This window comes from Aptenodytes patagonicus, chromosome 2 (genome assembly GCF_965638725.1).
Source record: "Aptenodytes patagonicus chromosome 2, bAptPat1.pri.cur, whole genome shotgun sequence".
NCBI lineage: Eukaryota > Metazoa > Chordata > Aves > Sphenisciformes > Spheniscidae > Aptenodytes > Aptenodytes patagonicus.
Genome location: NC_134950.1, coordinates 125,525,933 through 125,546,044, shown reverse-complemented (window position 1 = coordinate 125,546,044; position 20,112 = coordinate 125,525,933). Strand labels below are relative to the sequence as shown.

At 39.1% G+C, this 20,112-nt stretch overlaps 1 protein-coding gene across 2 annotated transcripts in view; it reads left to right on the top strand.

The window, feature by feature from the left end:
* CNOT10 (CCR4-NOT transcription complex subunit 10) overlaps window positions 1-20,112 on the top strand; it is a 36,065-nt gene extending 15,953 nt beyond the window's left edge. For both annotated transcript variants that reach the window (XM_076331118.1, XM_076331119.1), the window contains exons 10-19: window positions 690-892; window positions 3,219-3,340; window positions 3,984-4,160; window positions 6,791-6,871; window positions 11,893-12,006; window positions 13,844-13,974; window positions 14,769-14,804; window positions 14,902-15,029; window positions 18,121-18,196; window positions 19,815-20,112. In XM_076331118.1, the coding sequence (XP_076187233.1) occupies window positions 690-892; window positions 3,219-3,340; window positions 3,984-4,160; window positions 6,791-6,871; window positions 11,893-12,006; window positions 13,844-13,974; window positions 14,769-14,804; window positions 14,902-15,029; window positions 18,121-18,196; window positions 19,815-19,969 (1,223 nt within the window). In that variant the 3' untranslated portion in view covers window positions 19,970-20,112. The remainder of the gene's footprint in view (window positions 1-689; window positions 893-3,218; window positions 3,341-3,983; window positions 4,161-6,790; window positions 6,872-11,892; window positions 12,007-13,843; window positions 13,975-14,768; window positions 14,805-14,901; window positions 15,030-18,120; window positions 18,197-19,814) is intronic.

Here is a 20,112-nt window from a genome sequence, read left to right as displayed (position 1 = left end):
TCTCAAACTCTCTTACTGAACAATTCCCAGACTTGTATGAGAAATGTTCATCTATTGTTTGGTTTTATGGTTAGTTTTATCCATCTACTTCTGTTGTAAGCATACAAAAGACAAGAAAATAAACATTATAATAAGTTTTCTTGCTCTGATTAATAATACTTAAGGTTTTTTTCTCTTCAAAGTAAATGATTTCATGATGAAGTGATAATTTTTTTCACTTGTTTTCTTTAAAATCTATTTACTATCATGCATTTTATTGTTTTTCCTATTCCTCCCCTGGCCCTGTACCTAAGTGCAGTCTTAGGTACTAGTGTGAAGACAGAAAATATTTTTATGCTTGCTAACAGGAAAGTGGTTTTCTTCTGGAATTTATATGAGTAACAAAGATGTGTATTCTTAACAAATTTGGGATTCCATATTATTATACAACATTTAGCTTGAGTGACAAAGAACATAAGTGGTTAGCATTTAATGTACTTCATCCTTTATTAAGAATACAATTAATTTGTCTTTGGTATCAGCTTTGATGTGGAAGGAATTTATTTACAGAGGGAGGCTAGTGAATTTCTGCGATGAAGGGGTTTTTTGGTAGCTTTTGGGTGTTTCCCACAGCCTCCCTCCTCCTCCCAGAGTTATGGTTTCTGCTCTCCTGAGCTGCACATCCGAGATGATGTAATCCTTCTCTGCAGGTAAAAAATTTTCAGGGAGACCCATGTGTACACTACTGACTAACAAACGGTATGAGTTGCTCTACAATTGTGGAATTCAGCTCCTGCATATTGGGAGACCCTTAGCTGCCTTTGAATGCCTGATTGAAGCAGTCCAGGTTTATCACTCAAACCCTCGTCTTTGGCTGAGAATAGCAGAATGCTGCATTGCTGCCAATAAAGGGGTAAGTAGATTTGCAAATTCCTTATTTTGATTGTAGTTATGAAATACATGTGATCACAGAAAGGAAGAAATAATACCTTGAGTTGAACTATGCATTTTAAAGGCCTAATGTTGCAACACTTCTGTGTAAGTCCAGATTAATTATTTTTGTGTCTATGTGTGTTTGCGTGTTTAATTTGAAGCTGCACCAGGTGGAGGAATACCACCATAGAAACAGTGTCTGGAGACCCAGTGTTTAATTGACTTTTCTAAGATCAGAAGAATTTGAGTAGACTATTTGAAAGATTGGCATGAGATGAAACAAAAGCAAGTAAGCGTCTGTTAGAGCTGCTCTTCTGTAAAGTTGCAAGTTTTTTGCTGGAGAGACTGGTTAAGCATGATTTTGTTTTGGCAATTTACCATCACACCCCTTTGGCATTCCAACTCATAATCTGAATGGGTAATCCTGAAGTGGTTTGAAGCACATTAGATTTCTCCAAGTCGTCTGATGGTTTACCTTACTTTGTCTTGAAATAATTTTGGAAATAAACGTAGAGATATTATTTGGAAAGAAACTTGTATTATTATCTAATGATGCATCACTTTATAACAGGAAGCAGTATGTTCTTACTGTAGTGAATGCTCTCTACTTAAAATGTAGACACTAACATTAATAGTTTGACTTACTATTTATGGATATTAATATGGGATTAGTTAAACAAATGGCTATATTGACTCTATTCCCCACCTCTGAATTATCTCTGTTTTCCCTCTCTGGGTGGCCTCTGTGCCTTTATTTACTGCACACTATCCAAATCCTTCCAAATACAAAATATGTAACGTTCCCTTTGGGAATTTCAATGGTACTCATTATTTTGGCATGTCTATTTCAGAAAATTTAAGATAGATATTCACAGCTTTGTAGCTTTATAAGAGAGGTTTGCTTATATCCCCATTTCACAGGCACAGCATTGAAGTTTCAAGAGTGTTGTGTCAAAACGGGACTGACTTTGATTGCGTATGTGCTAGCTGTTGTCAGATAGTTCCGAGTACTTAGTTTTATAAAGCACAGCAAATGCAGGAAGAACAGCTTTCTTCATACTCATTTTGCAGTTTCTGTGTCTATCCTACTGGTTAGAAGTCACACGTAGATAAAGAAGACACAGCTGATTGTCTCTAGTGGAAAGCTGGGTATGGGAGACTGGATTAGGATGGGGTTTGTGGCAAAAAACAAAGCTAGGCTTCTGTTTACAAGGACAGTGTTGTTATAAGATAGATTTGCAACATGACAAGTGAGGCCCTAAAATCGATAGTGTGTTTATTTTGACCTTGTAACTCAATTTGCAATAATATTCCTTGATATCTAAGTATGGATCCATATTTATGTTCTGAGCACCATACAGAAAAGTAATTTCACTGAAGTTAACTTCCATCTGCTTTGGTATTTCAGTTCATAAAATAGAGATGGAAGATGATTCCCTTTCTGCACTTTTTTAAAATGCATTTTTCAAAATATATTCTTCATATCCAAACTAGCTGTATGTAGGGTTTTTTTTTCTATTTGACAGTAAGTGCCATTATAATGTCAATATTCTTCACAATAGATTCCGATAAATTTTCTGAAAAGTGATAGATATTTAAAATACAGATCTAGGATAAATTTTTCCTTACAACTGCAACTCTTCATCACTAACTTAACTTACCAACAAAGTTGTTAAGATGGCTCATGGTAAAACAAACAAACCCCAGTAAACATGGTGTAGAGATAATTCTTGGGACTGACAATTGGGGTGCTTTAAGTTCGTTTGACCCCCACAATGTCTGCATACTCAAAAATCCGTTAAACTGGTTAATTTAATGTAACTTTGCATATGTTGTTGTTCAGCTTTATGCTCCCCAGGGAATGGCTTGAGAGCAGCTTTTTCAGAGAGCGTTTTGAATGCTGTGTAAGCAGGGAGAGAAGATGGCAAGCATTACAGTGCCAATTCTGATTATTATTTGGCTGATCATATGATTTCTTTCTAGATATCCTAGCAGTTCTTTTAATACTACTTGGTTCATTGTTCTCTTGCTTTCAAAACAGAGGAGAAACTAGGTCAGTAGGCTATCAGACAAGCTGTCACAACTAATCTGTGGTTACGCTGTGTGCAGTAAAATCCCTCTGCAACACAAAGACAATAGAAGGTGCCTGGTCCTTCATGGTACTTACGATTTAAAACTGTACCCACATAAACTATTAATTCTTACATTTTAGCAGTGTTCAAAGTCGTCTTCCAGCTTTCACTTATTTTGTCAAGCTCTCATTCAACAGACTTGATATTTTAGCTCTTTTTTTTTTCTCCTTTTAGACATCAGAACAAGAGACTAAAGGTCTTCCCAGCAAAAAGGGAATTGTACAATCTATAGTAGGTCAAGGCTACCACCGTAAGATAGTCCTAGCATCCCAGTCAATACAGAATGTCGTTTATAAGTAAGTATGTTTTCCATGGGCTCTTTATTTTGTTATCATAGCTTTGTTAAGGATGGGTATCTGTTTATCAGGAGTTTTTAAAACTGTCATGGAATAACTGTTCATTTTGGAATTATTAATGTAGTGAAGAAAGAGGCATGCTAAAATGCTTGAGGAGTCTTACTTAAACATCATTTGGATGCCTCTTCTATGATGGCCAGCAGAGGGCTTAACTGTGTATTCATTGTAACTAAGAAGGCCATTAAAGATTAAAATTGATTTATCTGAAATTTTTATTTCCAGTTAGCTAAATCCGTCCTCTTTTTCTCACTTAAAAATATGTATTTTCAGTAATCTACTTCAGAAAAGTGCAGGAAGAATCTAGTTGCTCTGTCGTAAAACTTCAGGGAGTGAAGTCAAGAAAAACAAGAGAACTTCATGTAATTATGTAGTTGAATTTGCCTGCTATTTGGGCATCGTGGTGTACTTTCCATATATAAGACTAGAAAGATACACACGTCTTCATAAATTGTGTTATATTAAAACATGATTTAACTTTTTTAGGATAAAGTTTTCTCTGCATTCAGATTTTTCTGGAGCTCTGCTTTTATTTTTTAATTTAGTAGGATTGCTACTCACTGGCTAACTTCTGTGTCTCTTTAAGTGATGGGCAGTCCTCAGCAATACCTGTAGCCAGTATGGAATTTGCAGCGATTTGTCTAAGAAATGCTTTGCTGCTGCTGCCAGAAGATCAGCAGGAGCCAAAGCAGGAAAATGGATCTAAAACTACTAATCAGCTGGGGGGAAATACAGAAAACAGTGAAAGCAGTGAAGCATGCAGGTAAACGGAATTGCATATAAACCTTTCTTTTTGTCCAAAGTAACTCTGGGCTGACAGTCTGTGTCTGCTACCTATTCTGGTTGGCCAGCAGAAAAAATACCGTATTTGTAAATTCTCTTAGCAGTGTTGGGATATCAAAGGAAATTGTTTAGCTGCTCATTGTTTTAATTGCTGGTATGCTAATTTAAGAATAAAGTACCGAGTTGATTCCTAACAACTTTAATAAATTAGGCAGTGAAATTCTTTTATTTACTGGCCGTCTTTTTTTCTGTGCTGCAAATGTTACGTTTTCCCACACCCTCCCACAGTGCATATCGGTATTTCTCTAATTGTAAATGAAGTTTCACATGTTACAGTGATTTTTGTGTGTGTGTACACGTGTCCTGTGTACTTGATTCAATATATAAATGTCTAGCAACTCAGTTGTAAACACTTCCCCATGATCAGATTTGACATTCATCAGGCCCTAGTATGCTTTGTTGTGTTTGTTTTAGACTAGAAATGGGAAACTAGATTTAGAAGATAAGTAGGAAAGGAGCGTGGAGCTATTGCTTAATAAATTGCATTTTACAAAAAAGATTTTAAGAAAAATCTTTTTTTTTTCTCCTTAAAACTTCAGAAAAAGTAACTTGTAGGCAACATATGTCAAATAGCAAGAAGGTGTTTTAATTTTTTGCGTTGATCCTGATGCATTCCGAACTTCCTTTTGAAGAATAACTCTGTTGGCCATAGCCTGCACTTCCATTAATGACCGTTTTGAGAAGGGAAGAGTTACAATAACTAATTTGGAAAAAGTGGCTATGTCAGAACTTGAACTACTTAGAGAGTAATGAAAAAACGCAATGTTTTTGTCAGACCCAAGTACAGATAAATTTTAAGAAGATAAGATCCGTTTGTCACATGGCAGGATTTACTGCACACGTGCTGTGCTGCGTAGGCACAAGGTACATCTCCGTATATTCTGAGGTTGCCTGGGGATACACTAGGGCTGGGAGTCAGTGGCTGCTACTGCTACAACAATATTTGAAGGCTGTTCTCTGTGACCCTTTTTTCCTAATGACAACCCTTCCTGTGAAGTGACCAAATGATTTATAAACTTCAGCGGGGAGGGAGGTGTGGGTTTTTTTTTTTTTGCTTACTGAGGTTGTGAATTAACTTCCCCTGGCAAGTTGTATGCAGCCCATTGAGCTGAAGCTCCTCTGGTTTAAGTGAGACTTCAATTTTAAGCTTATGGGGCCCACTGAGTGGCAATGATGAAAACAAAACGGTGGCCTATACGCAGGCGAGGCCTCCTTTTTTGTTTTGGTTTTTTTTGTGGGCTTTTTTTTGGTTTTTGTAGGAGTGAGGAAAAGAAAATATGCCCTGTGCAGGAAGACCCTTTACTACCTTCTGCTTTCGAAACCAGATGCTACTTCAGCTTAAAAAAACTAAAAAGACTCCCTCATATCTCCCAGTGGTCATTGCCAATTTCAAAATATCCAGCAACAAAGCAGGCTATTCTTGAATTTGTGTGTCATATTCTGAAAGGTTCTCCAAGGATTTGTTACTTCTGACAAGAGACCCTCTGCAAGAGAACAGTAAAAGACAGGCATTTGAAGAAAATCACACTAATTGAACAGGATGGTTTTGAAGCAAATCCCACTAATTGAGCAGGCTGACTCTGAGACAGATTCTTCTGTTATTCACAAGAAAACAGTGAATACTTTCAGTGGTTAAGGGCATTTTTTTAATCTAATTTTTGGCAAAGGCATGAGGTATATACACTACAACAGTGTTGAGTACAGGTTTTCCTTGGAATCTGTTGCTATCTGTTTCGAAGGTCTAAGTTGGAGTTATGTTACCTGTTCGTAATAAACAGATATGAAACCACATCAATGAAAAAGTTCTTGTTAGGTGGACACACTCAGTTTCAATTCTGATTTTTTTGATCTATTGTTTCTAAACCTTAGTGTCTCTCTCTGCCAAGGTGCAGCTGTTAACCTCCTCCTGGAATGAGAATTGAAGAGAAGGTTGTCTTTCAACTTATTGGAGAGCAAAGTTGCATAGTTTTTGAATAGAGTGAATACTTTGCTCCCCCAAAAAAGCCAAGCATAACTTTCAGAAAGTTTTTTTTTAATTTTTTTTTTAAAGACATTTTGAAATAATAATAAAAATAAAGGGCAGCTAGAAGTCTAAAGGAAGCTGTAGCACTTTGTGGATTATCTTTCTAGAATATTTATGTAATTAGTTTTTTAAGTTGTCTAGGGAGAGAACTAGTTTACTGCTTTTCTTACAGGCTAAAAGAAGAGAGGCTACAAATGCAGCGAGTTCTGCATCTCTCCAGTTTAAAGTTCTTGTCCTACACCAAACTTCAAAAATAGCTTGAGGCTGTGGAGAATGGCGTGGGTTGTTTGGTCTGTCAGTCAAACCCTTCCCAGAAAATGTCCCCCTTCTTCCTTCTCAAAAAGAACGGTTAGGATAAGAGCATGTGCCTCAATTTCTGCATAGCTTCATTTCCCTGTTTTTTAGGCTATAGAACTTTTGCTGACCTTTTAAATGGAGTGAATAAATATCAATGCTTATTACACTGAGAATTTTTAATTAATTATTTATAGTCACTCCCTATGATTAATAAACTGTTTTTATTCTAGCAATAAAAGTCATGAAGGGGATAAATTCATTGCAGCTCCACCTTCTTCGCCTTTGAAGAAACAGGAATTAGAAAATTTAAGGCAAGTAAATAATGTAAAATATTCACCACTAAATGAGCCCCCTCTTAAACTGTGCTATGATTCTGGAGTCATTGCTAGCTTATTTTTTCAGGCACTTGCAACATTGAATTGTAGCTGTTAATCTAAGGATGCCTTTTTTCAAATGCCTGTGCTTCCTTTCTTCTGGGCTTTGAGTCTGAACAAGTAGAAATCATCCAGAATTTCAATTCAGGAGGTAGATCAGTTTGTGTTGGATCCCACTATTATAGGCTTGGCATTATATATTGGGCAAAATGAAAAAGATCAAGTCCCATAAACGACAAAGCTAAAAGCCTGACTATGCTTATTGTGATTGGTGGAAGGGGTGGAAATTACTGTATGATACCTTTTCCCTTTAAGGCCTTGGTAAGGCTAGTTTGGAATTCAGCCCCCACAACATCATATGTTTGTTGGATGGAGAAAAAGAAGAAAGTGGTAAAAGCAGCTATGCTGCTTTCAGATAAGAACGGTGCTCCTTTCAGCAGGAGTAAATCCATAGTTTGCATCAAATAGAAAGCAAAATTGCCTCTTTCCAGGCATTTGACTTCTTCACCATGGAAGAACATAGGTAAAATTTGACTGTAGACTTTTTCGTGTTCTCAAAGATCCTTAAACTACTTGTTCAGCAGTCTGAGTGCTCTCCAGAGTAACTCCCATGTGTCTAAATAAGTATCATGTTATCTGGAACCTCTTTACTTTTCCCCAACAAGATTATTATTTGCTGGCAATGTTAATTATTTCAGGTGGCTGCTAGCCTGTTGAAAATCTCTCTCGCTATAAAGCTTGCACCTGTTTAGAAAAAAGAAATCTGTTTTAAGTTTCCATTATGGACAAAGCATACAGTAGTTTCCCACTTAAACTCTTGGGTAAACACTCTGTTCCACCCTAACCCCAGGTAACCTGTGTTTTTTATAATGACCAGCTTAACCTTTACTTTGTTCCACTATGTGTAGCGAATCTACTTGTATTCGTTTAAAAGCAATTTAGCAGGAATCTGTGAGGAGACATTACTGAGACCTTGATTATTTATTCTGAAGTGGTACAAGAGTATGCTACTCAAAATAGAAAGCACTGGATTAAAAACAGTGATGTGGGTTGGTTATGTTGTTTTGTTTTGGGTTTTTTCCCCTCCTGTCTGAAAATGTGGTTGCCACATGTCAAAATTACATGGTGTCACATTGTGATTTTTTTTAAATTTTTTTTTTAATACATAGTCTTGTCTTTTACAATCGGCTCTTGTTATCTACTGATGAAATCTGACAACATGTTAGGAAAAACTTACCAGTTTAGCAAGAATTACACTGCTTCTGGTAAAGAACATCATATAAGGAAAGGAAAAGCATTAATTTATTTTTTTGCAGTACTTGCTTTGGTGGTTAAATCCAGAGGACTAGACATCCCTAGAGAGTGATTTTGCTAAAACAATTTCTAGGTTTCTGCAGATAGTTGTGAAAAGCAAAATGCGTTGTACTCAAATGTTAGTATATTCCTGTAGTCTTACTAAGGAGCTAAGTGAGAAAATTAAAATACTTGTCTAGTCAGGGAAAATTAAGAAAAAATTCTGAATGTTGGCAAGGATTATCCTGAGGAATAGGTGTCTATTCAATTCAGTTTTTCCCTGTTAAGTCACAAACTTCTATTGCTTCTAGAACTGAAATGGGCAACTTAAATGCTTTTTTTGCATGATTTTGTCCAGTTGCACATCCTAATAAGAGTTTAAAATGACTGACTGAGTTTGCCCCTAAATAGTTCTTAAAAATTAAAAATACCGTCTAGAAAAGGCTTATGTGTCACATGTATTGTTTGGTACTTGTGCACAAATTAGTTGAACAGACTATTCTCATAATAAGCAGTAATTCAGTTGCAAGGTTTTAAAAGCAGAGCAGAAGTCTGAGGACACCAAACATTGCTAAGAATTTATGCATAGGAAGTAAAAACTCCAGATTTTTCTTCTGAGTTTCTTCTAAGCAATTCTGTTCCTTGCTTCTCATCCTCCAAGAAGCCAATTCCTCTGCGCTCAGCCTGTGGTATGTTTCACCATGCCAGAACAACTCAACACTGTTAGGATACATCAAGAGTAAAGGAGTTCTGGTAAACCACAGTGCTATGTTTGGCAAATTTTGTGGATTTTATTGTAAAAGTTGAGATGGATAGCACCAGACCTTGTTGTAGCCTTTTTCTCCCTAGATTGAACAACCCTGTTAATTTTCCCCTTCAAAGCAGCTAGAGATAAAGGAATAGTTTGATCAGCCACTTTGTCCTGAATAGATTTGAACTTCAAGCCCTTGCTATAAGGCATGTGATCCAATTTTACCATTTTTTCTTTCTTTTGACTCTTCCATTGGCCCTCTCCAGTCCATCGTTATGCTTTATTTTTTTTATGTATTTTTGAAGTGTGCATATCCTAGTATTTGCAGGAGCATCACTGACATTGCTAATAATTTCACAGGTAATACTGTAAGGACCACCATTGCCCACCAATATACCTTGTCTCTTTTCCACACCCACCTAGTATTGCCTCATTTGTCCACTTAAAGATTGCGGTGGTCTGTTTGGCCCTGTCACGATACTGCAAGCTTACAGTGATTATCACCCGTAGCTGTTTCACTCTCTTCTTCCTCACTGTCAGCCACTGTGTTGTTCTCCCCATCTCCCCTTTGCTGGTGCTGAATGTCCCCATTGAGTAAGCACAGTCTGCATTCTGTATTTCTTAATATTTTGGATTGTTTTGTCTGCGTTGCCACATGAAAAGTAGATAGCTTATATCCACTTTTGTGCTTAGTTAGCTATTTTAAATTACTTCAGATTAGTGATGTTCTCTAAATGGTTTAGAAGTGCCATTTTTGGTGCCTTGATAGTAAGTTTTGAACAACTGGATTTGCTCTGGCTCGCCCTTTGCCTGAGAAATAAGCCAAGTCAGATGCGGAGTTTGGGTTCTGTAAACTTGCAGTCAGTGTGGGCTGACAAATCTTATTGCCCAGACCTACACAGGAGGCTGTTTGACATAATCTGGCAGTTTAAAAAAACATTTTTCTTTTTCCTATTGCAAAGGCAGTATTATTTAGGGTATGCAGAGGCTCAGTGATGCTGGAAGTCTGCTGTGCTCAAAGGCGACCCGTGGAGTTTTGTCAGAATCCTGACCGGGGTGAAAAACTAGTTTGTCTTTTCCCTTGTGGTGCAATTCTTCTGCTCCGGTTAGCTGTCAGCTCTCTTGAGCGTTTGGTTTAGCCGGCTCAACAATGGATCCAAGTGCTGAAGAACAGTACTGCAGGGAAGAAAATCTGAATATTTTCCTCTTCTTTAAATAGCTGTTGCTGAAGAATCTTGCCAGCTCTTACAAGTCTTAAAGAGTGATGAGTCCTTAGAACAGAGGAGTAGGTTTCAGTTTTGCTGGACTTACCTATTGTGTGATTGGAGTGCGTCTTGTGTTTAAATTTACACTTTCAGAAATAAAAATAGGCTTTAAAAAAAGTTGTGGGAAATAGAAGACACATTGACGTAAAGGGCAGTAGCAACCAACTCTGCAGGCCTTGACTTCTGCATAAGGGTATTTAGCTGGTGACACTTAGCATCTCTGCGGGTTTAAAAGCTGCGCTTCCTTGAGGCAGGGACAAGAAGAGGCTAGTTAGAAGCAGGCTGTTATTACAGAGGTCCCCCGTCCCCCCCCCCGTTCCCTTCCCCTCCCCAGTCACAACCTTTCAGAAATATTTTAGGTTTGGGACTTGAGCTGGGGAAGCTTTCCTCTCCCTTTCTCAAGCTTTTGTACGTGTTCAGATTTGATGTGACATCTGAGCACGGTGGAGAGGAAGTGGGGGGTAGGGAGAAACACTGGAGAAGTTTCTTATCCTGCTTGTGCATAATTAAGGAGCATGCCTCCTGGGAAAGGGGAATAAAGGCACCCCAGGTCCTGCCACGAATTACATGACTTATTGCTGGACCAAAAGTGGGCTTGACGGTTGCCAGAAGGTTGATGCGGTAATAGCCCACCTACTGGCGGGAGAGTCGAAGGCTCTCCTCCCATCACTCCCGATGTGAGAGCCCACTAAGAGGATCCACTCTTGCTCCCTGGGGAAGGACAGGGTCCATGCTCACAGCAAGGTGTCGCGGGCAGAAGCTTGTGCCTGGAGGACAAGGCAGCCTGCACTGAATAATGCCTTACGAAGTAGAAAATATCCCCGAGTGCTGTGTTTGGGGAGGGGGGGAAGTGTGAAGCTTGGCCTAATGATGGCATCCTGACGTGGGGTTATTGTTTGAAGATGGAAAATGCGAGTAGTTCAGATTTCATTACAGGAACTGTCAGAGATTTTGTGGTTTTGGAAAGATAGACTGTGACAGCAACAAAATGCCACGTATCAATCAGAGTCTTGGCAGTGGATTACAGCTCTCAATTGAACACAAAACTGGAAATGCCAAATTCTCCAGCATTTATTGTCTCCCTGTGTGCAAACATTGTACAGTGTAAGAGTGAAATATGTTACAACTTAATTGATTGCTACTATGTGTTTGTAGATTGTATGTTGTAGAAATCTACAAATCTGCTACCCTTTGCTGCAGGAGAAGGGGAGGGCAGGGAAGTACAAATGAGAGTGCAAGGCAAAAAGAATAAAAAGCGGGTGACAAAGGGAGACTGTCCATGACAAAAATGACGCATGTGGTGAGGTCCATCTTTTTTTAATCTGTTATTTATGGTCAAAATTGCAAAATCTTAGTGAGCACACCATGGTGGTCCTTGGTTTATACTGGTAGAACACAATGTATATATCTTCTAATTCAGAGGATGCGATTGAGGCCACAGATAACAAAACACTAGCTCCTTTACTTCATAGTTTGATGCAAAGACATTATTGAAAATTTATGATTTATTTCTTTAGCACTTAACAAGAAGGAAATTTAACAGCTGCATTTGGAATCACAGAATTCTCCATTTTAACATATTGGCTTTCCCCCCCCTCCCTTTTTTCTTTTTTTTTCTTTCCCTTTTTTTTTTTTCTTTTTCCCTCCAGGTGCTCAATACTTGCGTGTAGTGCTTACGTGGCTCTGGCTTTGGGTGATAACCTTATGGCATTGAATCACGCAGATAAACTTCTTCAGCAACCAAAGCTGTCAGGGTCTCTTAAGTAAGTCTGATGTGATCATTTCTTCTTTCTCAGCCCTGCTTTTTGCTGGAGAGTTCTGAGTTGAAGCTTCCAATGTCTGTAGCTGCTTGCCAATTCTGTATCTGATGCAAAGAATTGCTTGGCCCGCTCCTGTTCTTGTTGAAGCCCTGACTAAATGTTCATTGACACGCAGGAACGTGAGTCCCCTCGTTTGTATGTGAATTCCATGTAATTCGGAATCAATCGCTGCTTTTGTTGCTATTTGAATCTCCAGCTATGGGTCCCATGCAGTGGCAGGACCGTCAGGTCTCTGTCCTGATTCACTATGGGGCTGCACGTGCTTGTGTTGGCACAGCACAAGGGGCAGGAATGAGCAGCTGGGGGTAGACAACATCAGCCCAAGCCAGCATGCTGCTGAAAGCTCGCTTATGAAACTACAGCCTCGGAGGGGAAGGTTTGCTCAGTCAGTAGAGTACCAGATCTTGGGTGTGCAGGACTGTCACTTCACCTGCTACTGTTGCTTATATAGGTTCCATTCTTCAGTTTCTCTTTTTCAGTTCTCATTTGGCACTATTTTTTGGAAAGATATTCAAAGCTCATTCTGTTTCTACCCACTAGGTCTCATACATGTGTGCAAATTCAAAAAAGGCAGCTTTAGCCCTGTCCTTCTGACCTTGTTTGTGCATTTAATTCCTATGTCATACACAGGATAAAATATAGCAGAGGTTTTTATGGTAGTAATGATATTTTTAAAAACTGGTAATGTACTTGTGGAAAGCAAGCTAACTTGTGCTTATTTTTATATGCTGGCAGCATACTCTAAAATGGCTCCCATGCTTCAAACTACTGCAGAAGCTTATCTTTTTGCACAGTCATTGTATAAGCAAGATATTAGAGGAGTTTGCAAGGTAACACATAATGGTAACACTGCCTTCACAAAATTATGTGGTGCAAGAAACACTAGATAACAGGTTTTTGCAAAGACAGAGCACCGTGTATCTCGGTCTCAGGAAACTAGGCTTTTGTGCAGATTGGGAATATTGAAGTGTTCTTGTTTTCTTAAGTGAAACAAATTGCATGTAGAAAGTTACATTTGCTGTATCGGATCTAAGTTGCAGAAGTTACTTTGGATGATTGATATTTTACCTTATGTTTTGTAATTCATTACAACCAACTATACAGTCAGTTTGAAGTGTGCTGTATACAGCTGCATAGAACAAGCGTGAACTTTTTTGCTCAACTTTTGTTTCAAATTAAATATTTGCAAGCTAACTATGCTCTCGATCGAGAGGATTCCTTCTGTTCCAAAGCTGAAAAGGAAAGCTGCTGATCAGCTGAGCTGAACTACAAATGTCAAACATCAGACTTGCTTAATTCTTTTGCAAAACCTGCAGTTGGAAAGGTGTTTGTGCCCCATGGACAAGCCTGTAGAGTAGCTGTCCTTAGAAATGCAGCTATCTTACAGAATTAGCTTGATTTTTTTATTGAATGTAAAGTCACTCAACGCCTCAAATTATAGATGTATCCATATCCTGGGGTGTTGTTGTAAGGATTCCTTTTTTAATTCTCTGAGATAAAGCCATACCAAGGTACTGTCTTTCTGGAATGGCAATTCCTGTGCATGAATAAATTGTCATTACTCAGGTGCAGATTTTTTTTCACAATATTAGTGCCTAAAAGCAGTAAATGGCAGAACTGGGTATTATGACAATACTTTATAAGCAATCTAATTTCCATGCAAGTGTTTCAAGTATTAATTTTCATGTGCTCGTGTTAAAAACTGCATTCAGTTTGTTTTACATAACAAATTGTGGGGGTTGTTATGCTGACATTTGTACCTAACCCTTTGCTGTTGTAGGTTTCTTGGGCATTTGTATGCAGCAGAAGCTCTCATCTCGCTAGACAGAATATCTGATGCCATCACTCACTTGAACCCCGAGAATGTCACTGATGTTTCCCTCGGGATCTCTTCAAATGAGCAGGATCAAGGTTAACAAATCCACACTTCATTAGAACGGGTTATGCTTTCAGCTGCCTTCCTGCTGTAACTTTCTATATACAAATATAATGATGATTAAGACATCTTGTTTTAAGACCGTAGGTTGTTTGGGGGTTTTTTGTTTGTGCTTTTGTTGTTGTGGTTTTGTTTTCCTGGCTTTAGTTCCTACTTTGTGTTTGGTTTGTCTTTTGCATGTTTGTCATTCCTTTGAAGTGGTTAATTCTGTAACATAAATAGAACTGTACATTGTAGCATTCTGGCTTGTTTGAAGGTAACCTTTGAATGCTGCTTTTGTTAAATGTGCAATTATAGTTAAGTTTGGGCTTCATACCTTCTCTTCCAGCTTTTTAGTCTCTAAACCAGGCTTTGGAGTACCAGTGAAGTCTACTTACTGCATTTAGTGAGCGATAAGAGTGGGGAGAACTTAGTTAATCTATATCTCAATCTTCTTGCACTGCTTCCAGTTGGGAGTGTGTATTCTGTAACAGAAAAATACTTCAGAGCCCATCTGTATAGTTAACTCTACAGCAGCTCTGATTTCAGTGACGTGTCTGCAGTTTAAACTTCACTGTACTCGTCTGCAAATCTAAAAGCAAAACATTAAAGATAGGAAGTCTTAAGTGGCGTAAACTCTTGAGCAAGCTGATATATTTCCCCTCTTTAATGTCAGACCATGAAGAAAGAAGCAAATTTGTATCTTTTAAAGCTTATTTCAAAATAATACAAAAAGCTCATGGAACATGATGGTTTTTGTGGTTTTGTGTTTTTTTTTTTTTCTTTGTAGGGTCTGACAAAGGAGAGAATGAGGCGATGGAATCTTGTAAGTACCAGCCACCATATTCAGCAGTGTACAGGAACTTACTTGGCCATTTTGGAATAAAAGTGTAAGAACAAAAAATTTTTTTTTTTAATTGCAGCTGGCAAGCAGACCCCACAGTGTTATCCTAGTTCGGTCACATCTGCACGAACAATGATGTTGTTTAACCTTGGAAGTGCTTACTGCTTAAGGAGTGAATATGACAAAGCTCGAAAGTGTCTTCATCAGGTATGGAAAACAATCTCAAGACAGCTTTAGGGACAAATGGTATTCCTTCAAAGTGCCTTTTAGATCATGGCAAATCCTGGTGATTTCATAGCACAGGCTTATTTGTAGACTTTGCTGAGATGGCGGCTCTCTTCTGTCTTTATGAACCAACCTATATTAGTAACATAAAATAAAGGAATTCCAAATTTCTTACTTGTGTAAATAGTTCAGTACCGCTATGTGAAGCATGTTTGGGTTGGTGTGTGTGTCGTCCGTGTCCGTCCCCCCCCCCCCAATCGTATCAAAACAGTGGAATATGACTAGGAAGCCATTTCACTTTTTCTAATTTTTTTTAAAATGGTCCAATAGCAATTGTTATCTTTCAGAGGAGAAAGTTCTCAAGGGCCTTGAGTTTACTTCTTTCTAATCAGTTAATAACTCACCATCTAAGCTATTAACTTTAGGGCTGTGAGAACAAACTACAATTCTGCTGGAGGTATGTTTCTTGCCTGCCTCTTGCCCCAAGAATTCTCAAGTACTGCTTTTGAAACTCTCTGTCTTCACTTGGCCTGTGTCATTTGGTCCTTCTTATGGCTGGGACCGATCTCTTTCAATGATGATGTATTTGTCTCTTTTTGCAGCCATTCCTGTCTGTCAGGAAGACTAATCAAATGCATTGTCAAGCTGCAAACCGAAACAGCAGTCTTCCAAATACTTACTTCATAGTAGTTGTATAGATGAACAGGTTCAACTTCTGTGAAGTTCTTCTCAACTGCTTAAGGCAGTTGTCTTGCACTTTTTCCTCCTGAGGCCTCTTAGGATTGGGCAGGTGTCTGGGCTTGGGCTCTGTAGCACACGTGTAAAGCCCAAAGGAGCGTAAGGCCATCTGTGGATGTGAAGTATAGTAGGTCTCTGCATCTACAATAAACTCAGTGCTTTTGGGAAGCCCCACACATTAATTATTTTGTATGCACACATTAATTATTCTCTGTGTGTGCAGTTACATTGTATGAGGGGAAGCAACGGAGAGCACATATCCTTCACTGAAACGAGATGCGTGGCTCCCATGGCTAGTTGGGCCCCACTGGGCAACAGAATAAAAAAATATTACAAAGTGTTTAACTTACGAGTGAGATTCTAGGTTCTGAAATGCTGGGGCATTTGAGGTAATTGCTGAAAACTGCTTGTTAAGGTAGCTTTAAAATTGGATAATTACCAGTTATCCATTCTGAAGAGCACCTGAGAAAGACTTCCTAAAACAACAAAACTTATGTGGCAGTTCAGAGTTCCTGAGCCAGAGTGGTACAGCAGGTCAGGGCCAGGGTGCTTACAGAGACTAACCTTTGCGTGAAGGGAGAAAGCAGGGATTGATGAACGGGATATTTCCAGAACTTGGCTGGGGCGGGGGTTTTTGGGGCAGGTTTGGGTTTGTTTTTTTTTTTTTTTTTAAGGACTAAGGGAAGTGATTTGCTTTGTCTTTCAGTCTTCGTAATTCTCATGTTCCCTACTTCCTACCATGCCATAAGGAGAGTTCCGATTCCGGATTATGGGGTGCAGATTATAGAGGGATGAGAAGGATCCTCTGTTATTAGTGGTCAAACTGTGTCCCCAGTACGAGCTCCTGGTGAGATCAGGTCTGTCAGGAGCTGCTCACTCCCTCTCTGTCAGAAGACCCCATGTTGCTACTGGGTGTTGAATCTTGAACTGGCAGATGTGAAACACTGTATAGAACAGTTTCTTCACAGTTTAGTGGATGGCCAGATCAGCTTATTTTTATTTAGTTTGTTAACTAAGTGGTTTCTTCTGAGGGAGCATCTCTACCATCTGTTTGTTGTAAAAAGATGCAGACACCAGGTACCACAACCAGGTATCCCTGTAGCAAATCATCTTCTTGCACCCATTTTTGATACAGAATCAGTCCTGTTACCTTGTCATCATTTGTGCAGATGTGTCCTCTCTTTCTCAGGAAATGGATCAATTTACAATTTAATTACACAAATTTATAGAGACAAATGTGTATTTTTCCTGCCCTCTGTACTGGGCACTTATAGAAAAGGTGGACTTACAGGATTCAGTCTTAATGAGATCACGGGAGTCATCCTTGTACTAGGATTATCAAACGTTCACATTTGAAATGTAGTTGAAAATAGTAAGTTTCAGAGGTTGGGACAGAAATTCTTTCTCTCTTGTCATTTTTCTTTCTATTCATGGCTAGGCATTACCATGCAGAACCACTGGTGTGGTACTTAAATACCAGTATGATGATGGTATTCAGTGACCTTGGAAGAAGGAAGGCAAAGGATAAGGAGGAGGGAAACAATATTTTCCTTTCAAAGGCCTGGCAGCCTGCTCTCTCTTTTGTCTTCTCTCCCCCCCCCCCCCCTTACTTTCTCCACCCCTTTCCCACTTAGATTTAAAAGTGCAGAGCGCCCTTCTGTTTGAACTGAAGGGAATGAGAAGCAGAATCTGGTGATACATGGTGACTCTGAGTGTAGAAGCTGGTGAGACAGAAAGCAGGGACCTGTCTGGGACGTCTGGAGGCAGTTCTGCAGAGCTGTGTTGTTCTGGAGGCTCTCAGCTCAGGACGCCTGTCAGGTGGAACACAGGGACCTTCAAGCCAAATTAAGTCAATGGCACGTACCCAGTGTGCTGTAGATCAAGAGTAGGGAGTTGGATCTGGAGCTAATGTAGAAGACAGCTTCATTGACTTCATAGCTGAAAAGTATTTGCATATGGAAAGCTAGTGAATGATCCTTGTTAACTCTGTATTCTGAACTTTGGAGCAGTGGCGGTTACCTTCTTCACCTGACAACTCACCAGGAAAACAGTAGATTGGCCCAAGAATTACAGACTCATATTAACATAAGTACACAGCAGATGGTGCTGCTAATTAGTGTGAAACAATCTTGTGAGGCAGACAATCTTTCAGTCTCTCCTTGTGTGCATAAACCTAATAGAGTGTATTAGTTTGAAAAATCTTATCTTAGGTTATGAATTGTTACTTGTTTTTGTTAGCTAAGATGATGGTGACAGTCTTGTTAAGAGGCACTTTCTTCAAGCTGGATGTTTCTCTTAAGCACTTTCTCTCCCCACTCGTTTCTTTTTCAATAAGGCTGCTTCACTGATCCACCCCAAAGAGATCCCTCCAGAGGCTATTCTGCTGGCTGTATATCTTGAATTACAGAACGGTAAGGAATTGATCCCCCCCCCCCCCTTAAAATTCCTAATTTAACATTTAAGCTGCAGTGTTGAATGTAACTTGGTATTTTTAACATTTTGGATTTTTCCTTGAAGTTTACAGCTAGCCCTCATAGGCAAAATGTTACAACAAATTCTTAAGTTTTGAAATGTTCTGTCGACCTAGATTTGGGATACAAGGGGAGGAGGGTGGTAGTCATCATTCCTAGTCTTTATAGAGTTGTGCCAGTATTTTCAATGACACCCTTTAGGCCCTGTCTCCATTTTACACTGCTATGGATCCATGTATCCACACCTTCATTTCCATTGTTTATTGCAGTTCTGTTCTTACACACTCCAGGCTTCCTAAACATTCATCTTCCGAGCTGAAATCCTCCATACTCTGCACAGAAAGCAGTGGTCTTGGTTAGGCTCAGTAAAACCCTCGGTGAGGTTTATACTATAAAGAGGGCTTGAAAGGCTTTTAATGAAAAGACAACTGCAATCCAAGTTTCCCAAAGAAGCCGTGTCAAGGGCTATGTAGCAAGTACTGTAACAAAGCTTGTAATAGCGATAGCTCTCTTCCAAAATCCTTCCTTTTGAAGGTTCACTGTGTTTGCATGGGAAAAAGAACTCTACATAATGGGAAACTGGAAAGATTGCACTTGAATTCTGCAGTGTGAGCAGATTGGGGCAGCTGCACCATTGAAGCTGTCATGGTTGCGGACCTGTGCCCCTTGGGGCTTAATATCTGTGTTGTGAAATGTTCAGTGTGCTTGTTCCCCTTCAGTTGTCTTGCATTGCAGGCAGGCAGAGGACTTGAGCGTTTGTATTCAGAATTGAGACTTCTACAAAGCTTTTCTCATAAAGGTGTTTCGAAGTTGGAATTTTGGAAACCTTTCTTTCTGCAACAAAGTAGTACAGAGCAGAAGACAGTAGAAAGTGGGATTTACGTCTCTTACCCCCTTCTAAGTATATAACCAAGAGGAGCTAAAAACATTTTTTGTTCTATAAATGGCAACAAAACAGTGCATCTCTTCTGAAAATAAAACTTTAGTGAAAGAAAAGTATTTGATAAGAGGGAGAAATGTTCTTTTCAGAACTTAGCGGGTTTTCTCCTACAACTTTATAGGTTTAATTTTTAACAGAATAATTTTCCGTTTATATTGGTATTTATTTGATAGGCCATGCATACAGTTGAAAATCAGATTTCTTGTTTTAAAAACGTTTTATATACACCCTTGACATTTGCATTACTGTCTGTAATGTCACATTGTGAGGGCATTTTGTGTGAAACTTAGGGTCTCACTGTGCAGATGAGTGAGAGAAGAGGTGCCTTTCAGGAATTCAGAAGGTGCTCTGGCATCTTCCAGCTCCAAGATAAAAGTTCAGTGTCTCCAGCTAATAACAGGTAGAAATCAAGCAATGCTGTTGTTTCACATTTACTTTTATCTAATAAATACTTTTAATGTCCATGTCAGCATTTCACTGAATAGGAAGACTGCTAGTGTACATGGTCTGGGCCCAGGGCTGGCTTGTCAGCTCTGTTCAGAGAACAGCGATTCATAAGTCATACAAAGGTGGGTTTTTTTGTTTTGGTTTTTTTTTTAATTGAAACTTGTCTTATAGGTAACACGCAGCTGGCACTGCAGATCATCAAGAGAAACCAGCTTCTCCCTTCTGTGAAAACACTCTCTGACATGCGGAAGAAGCCTGTTTTTCAGCCAGTCCATTCAATCCAGCCCATCCAGATGCCAGCTTTCACCACTGTTCAAAGGAAGTGAGGTCGTGCTGCAACCTGCTGCTGCCCTGCCCATGAGGGCTTGGGATTTTGTATATTTTTTTAACCTAGGACACCTGCATACCCCAATTGCTGGAGTGTGTTCATTTATGTAAATTTTTAATAAAACATGTAAACGAAAAGGCA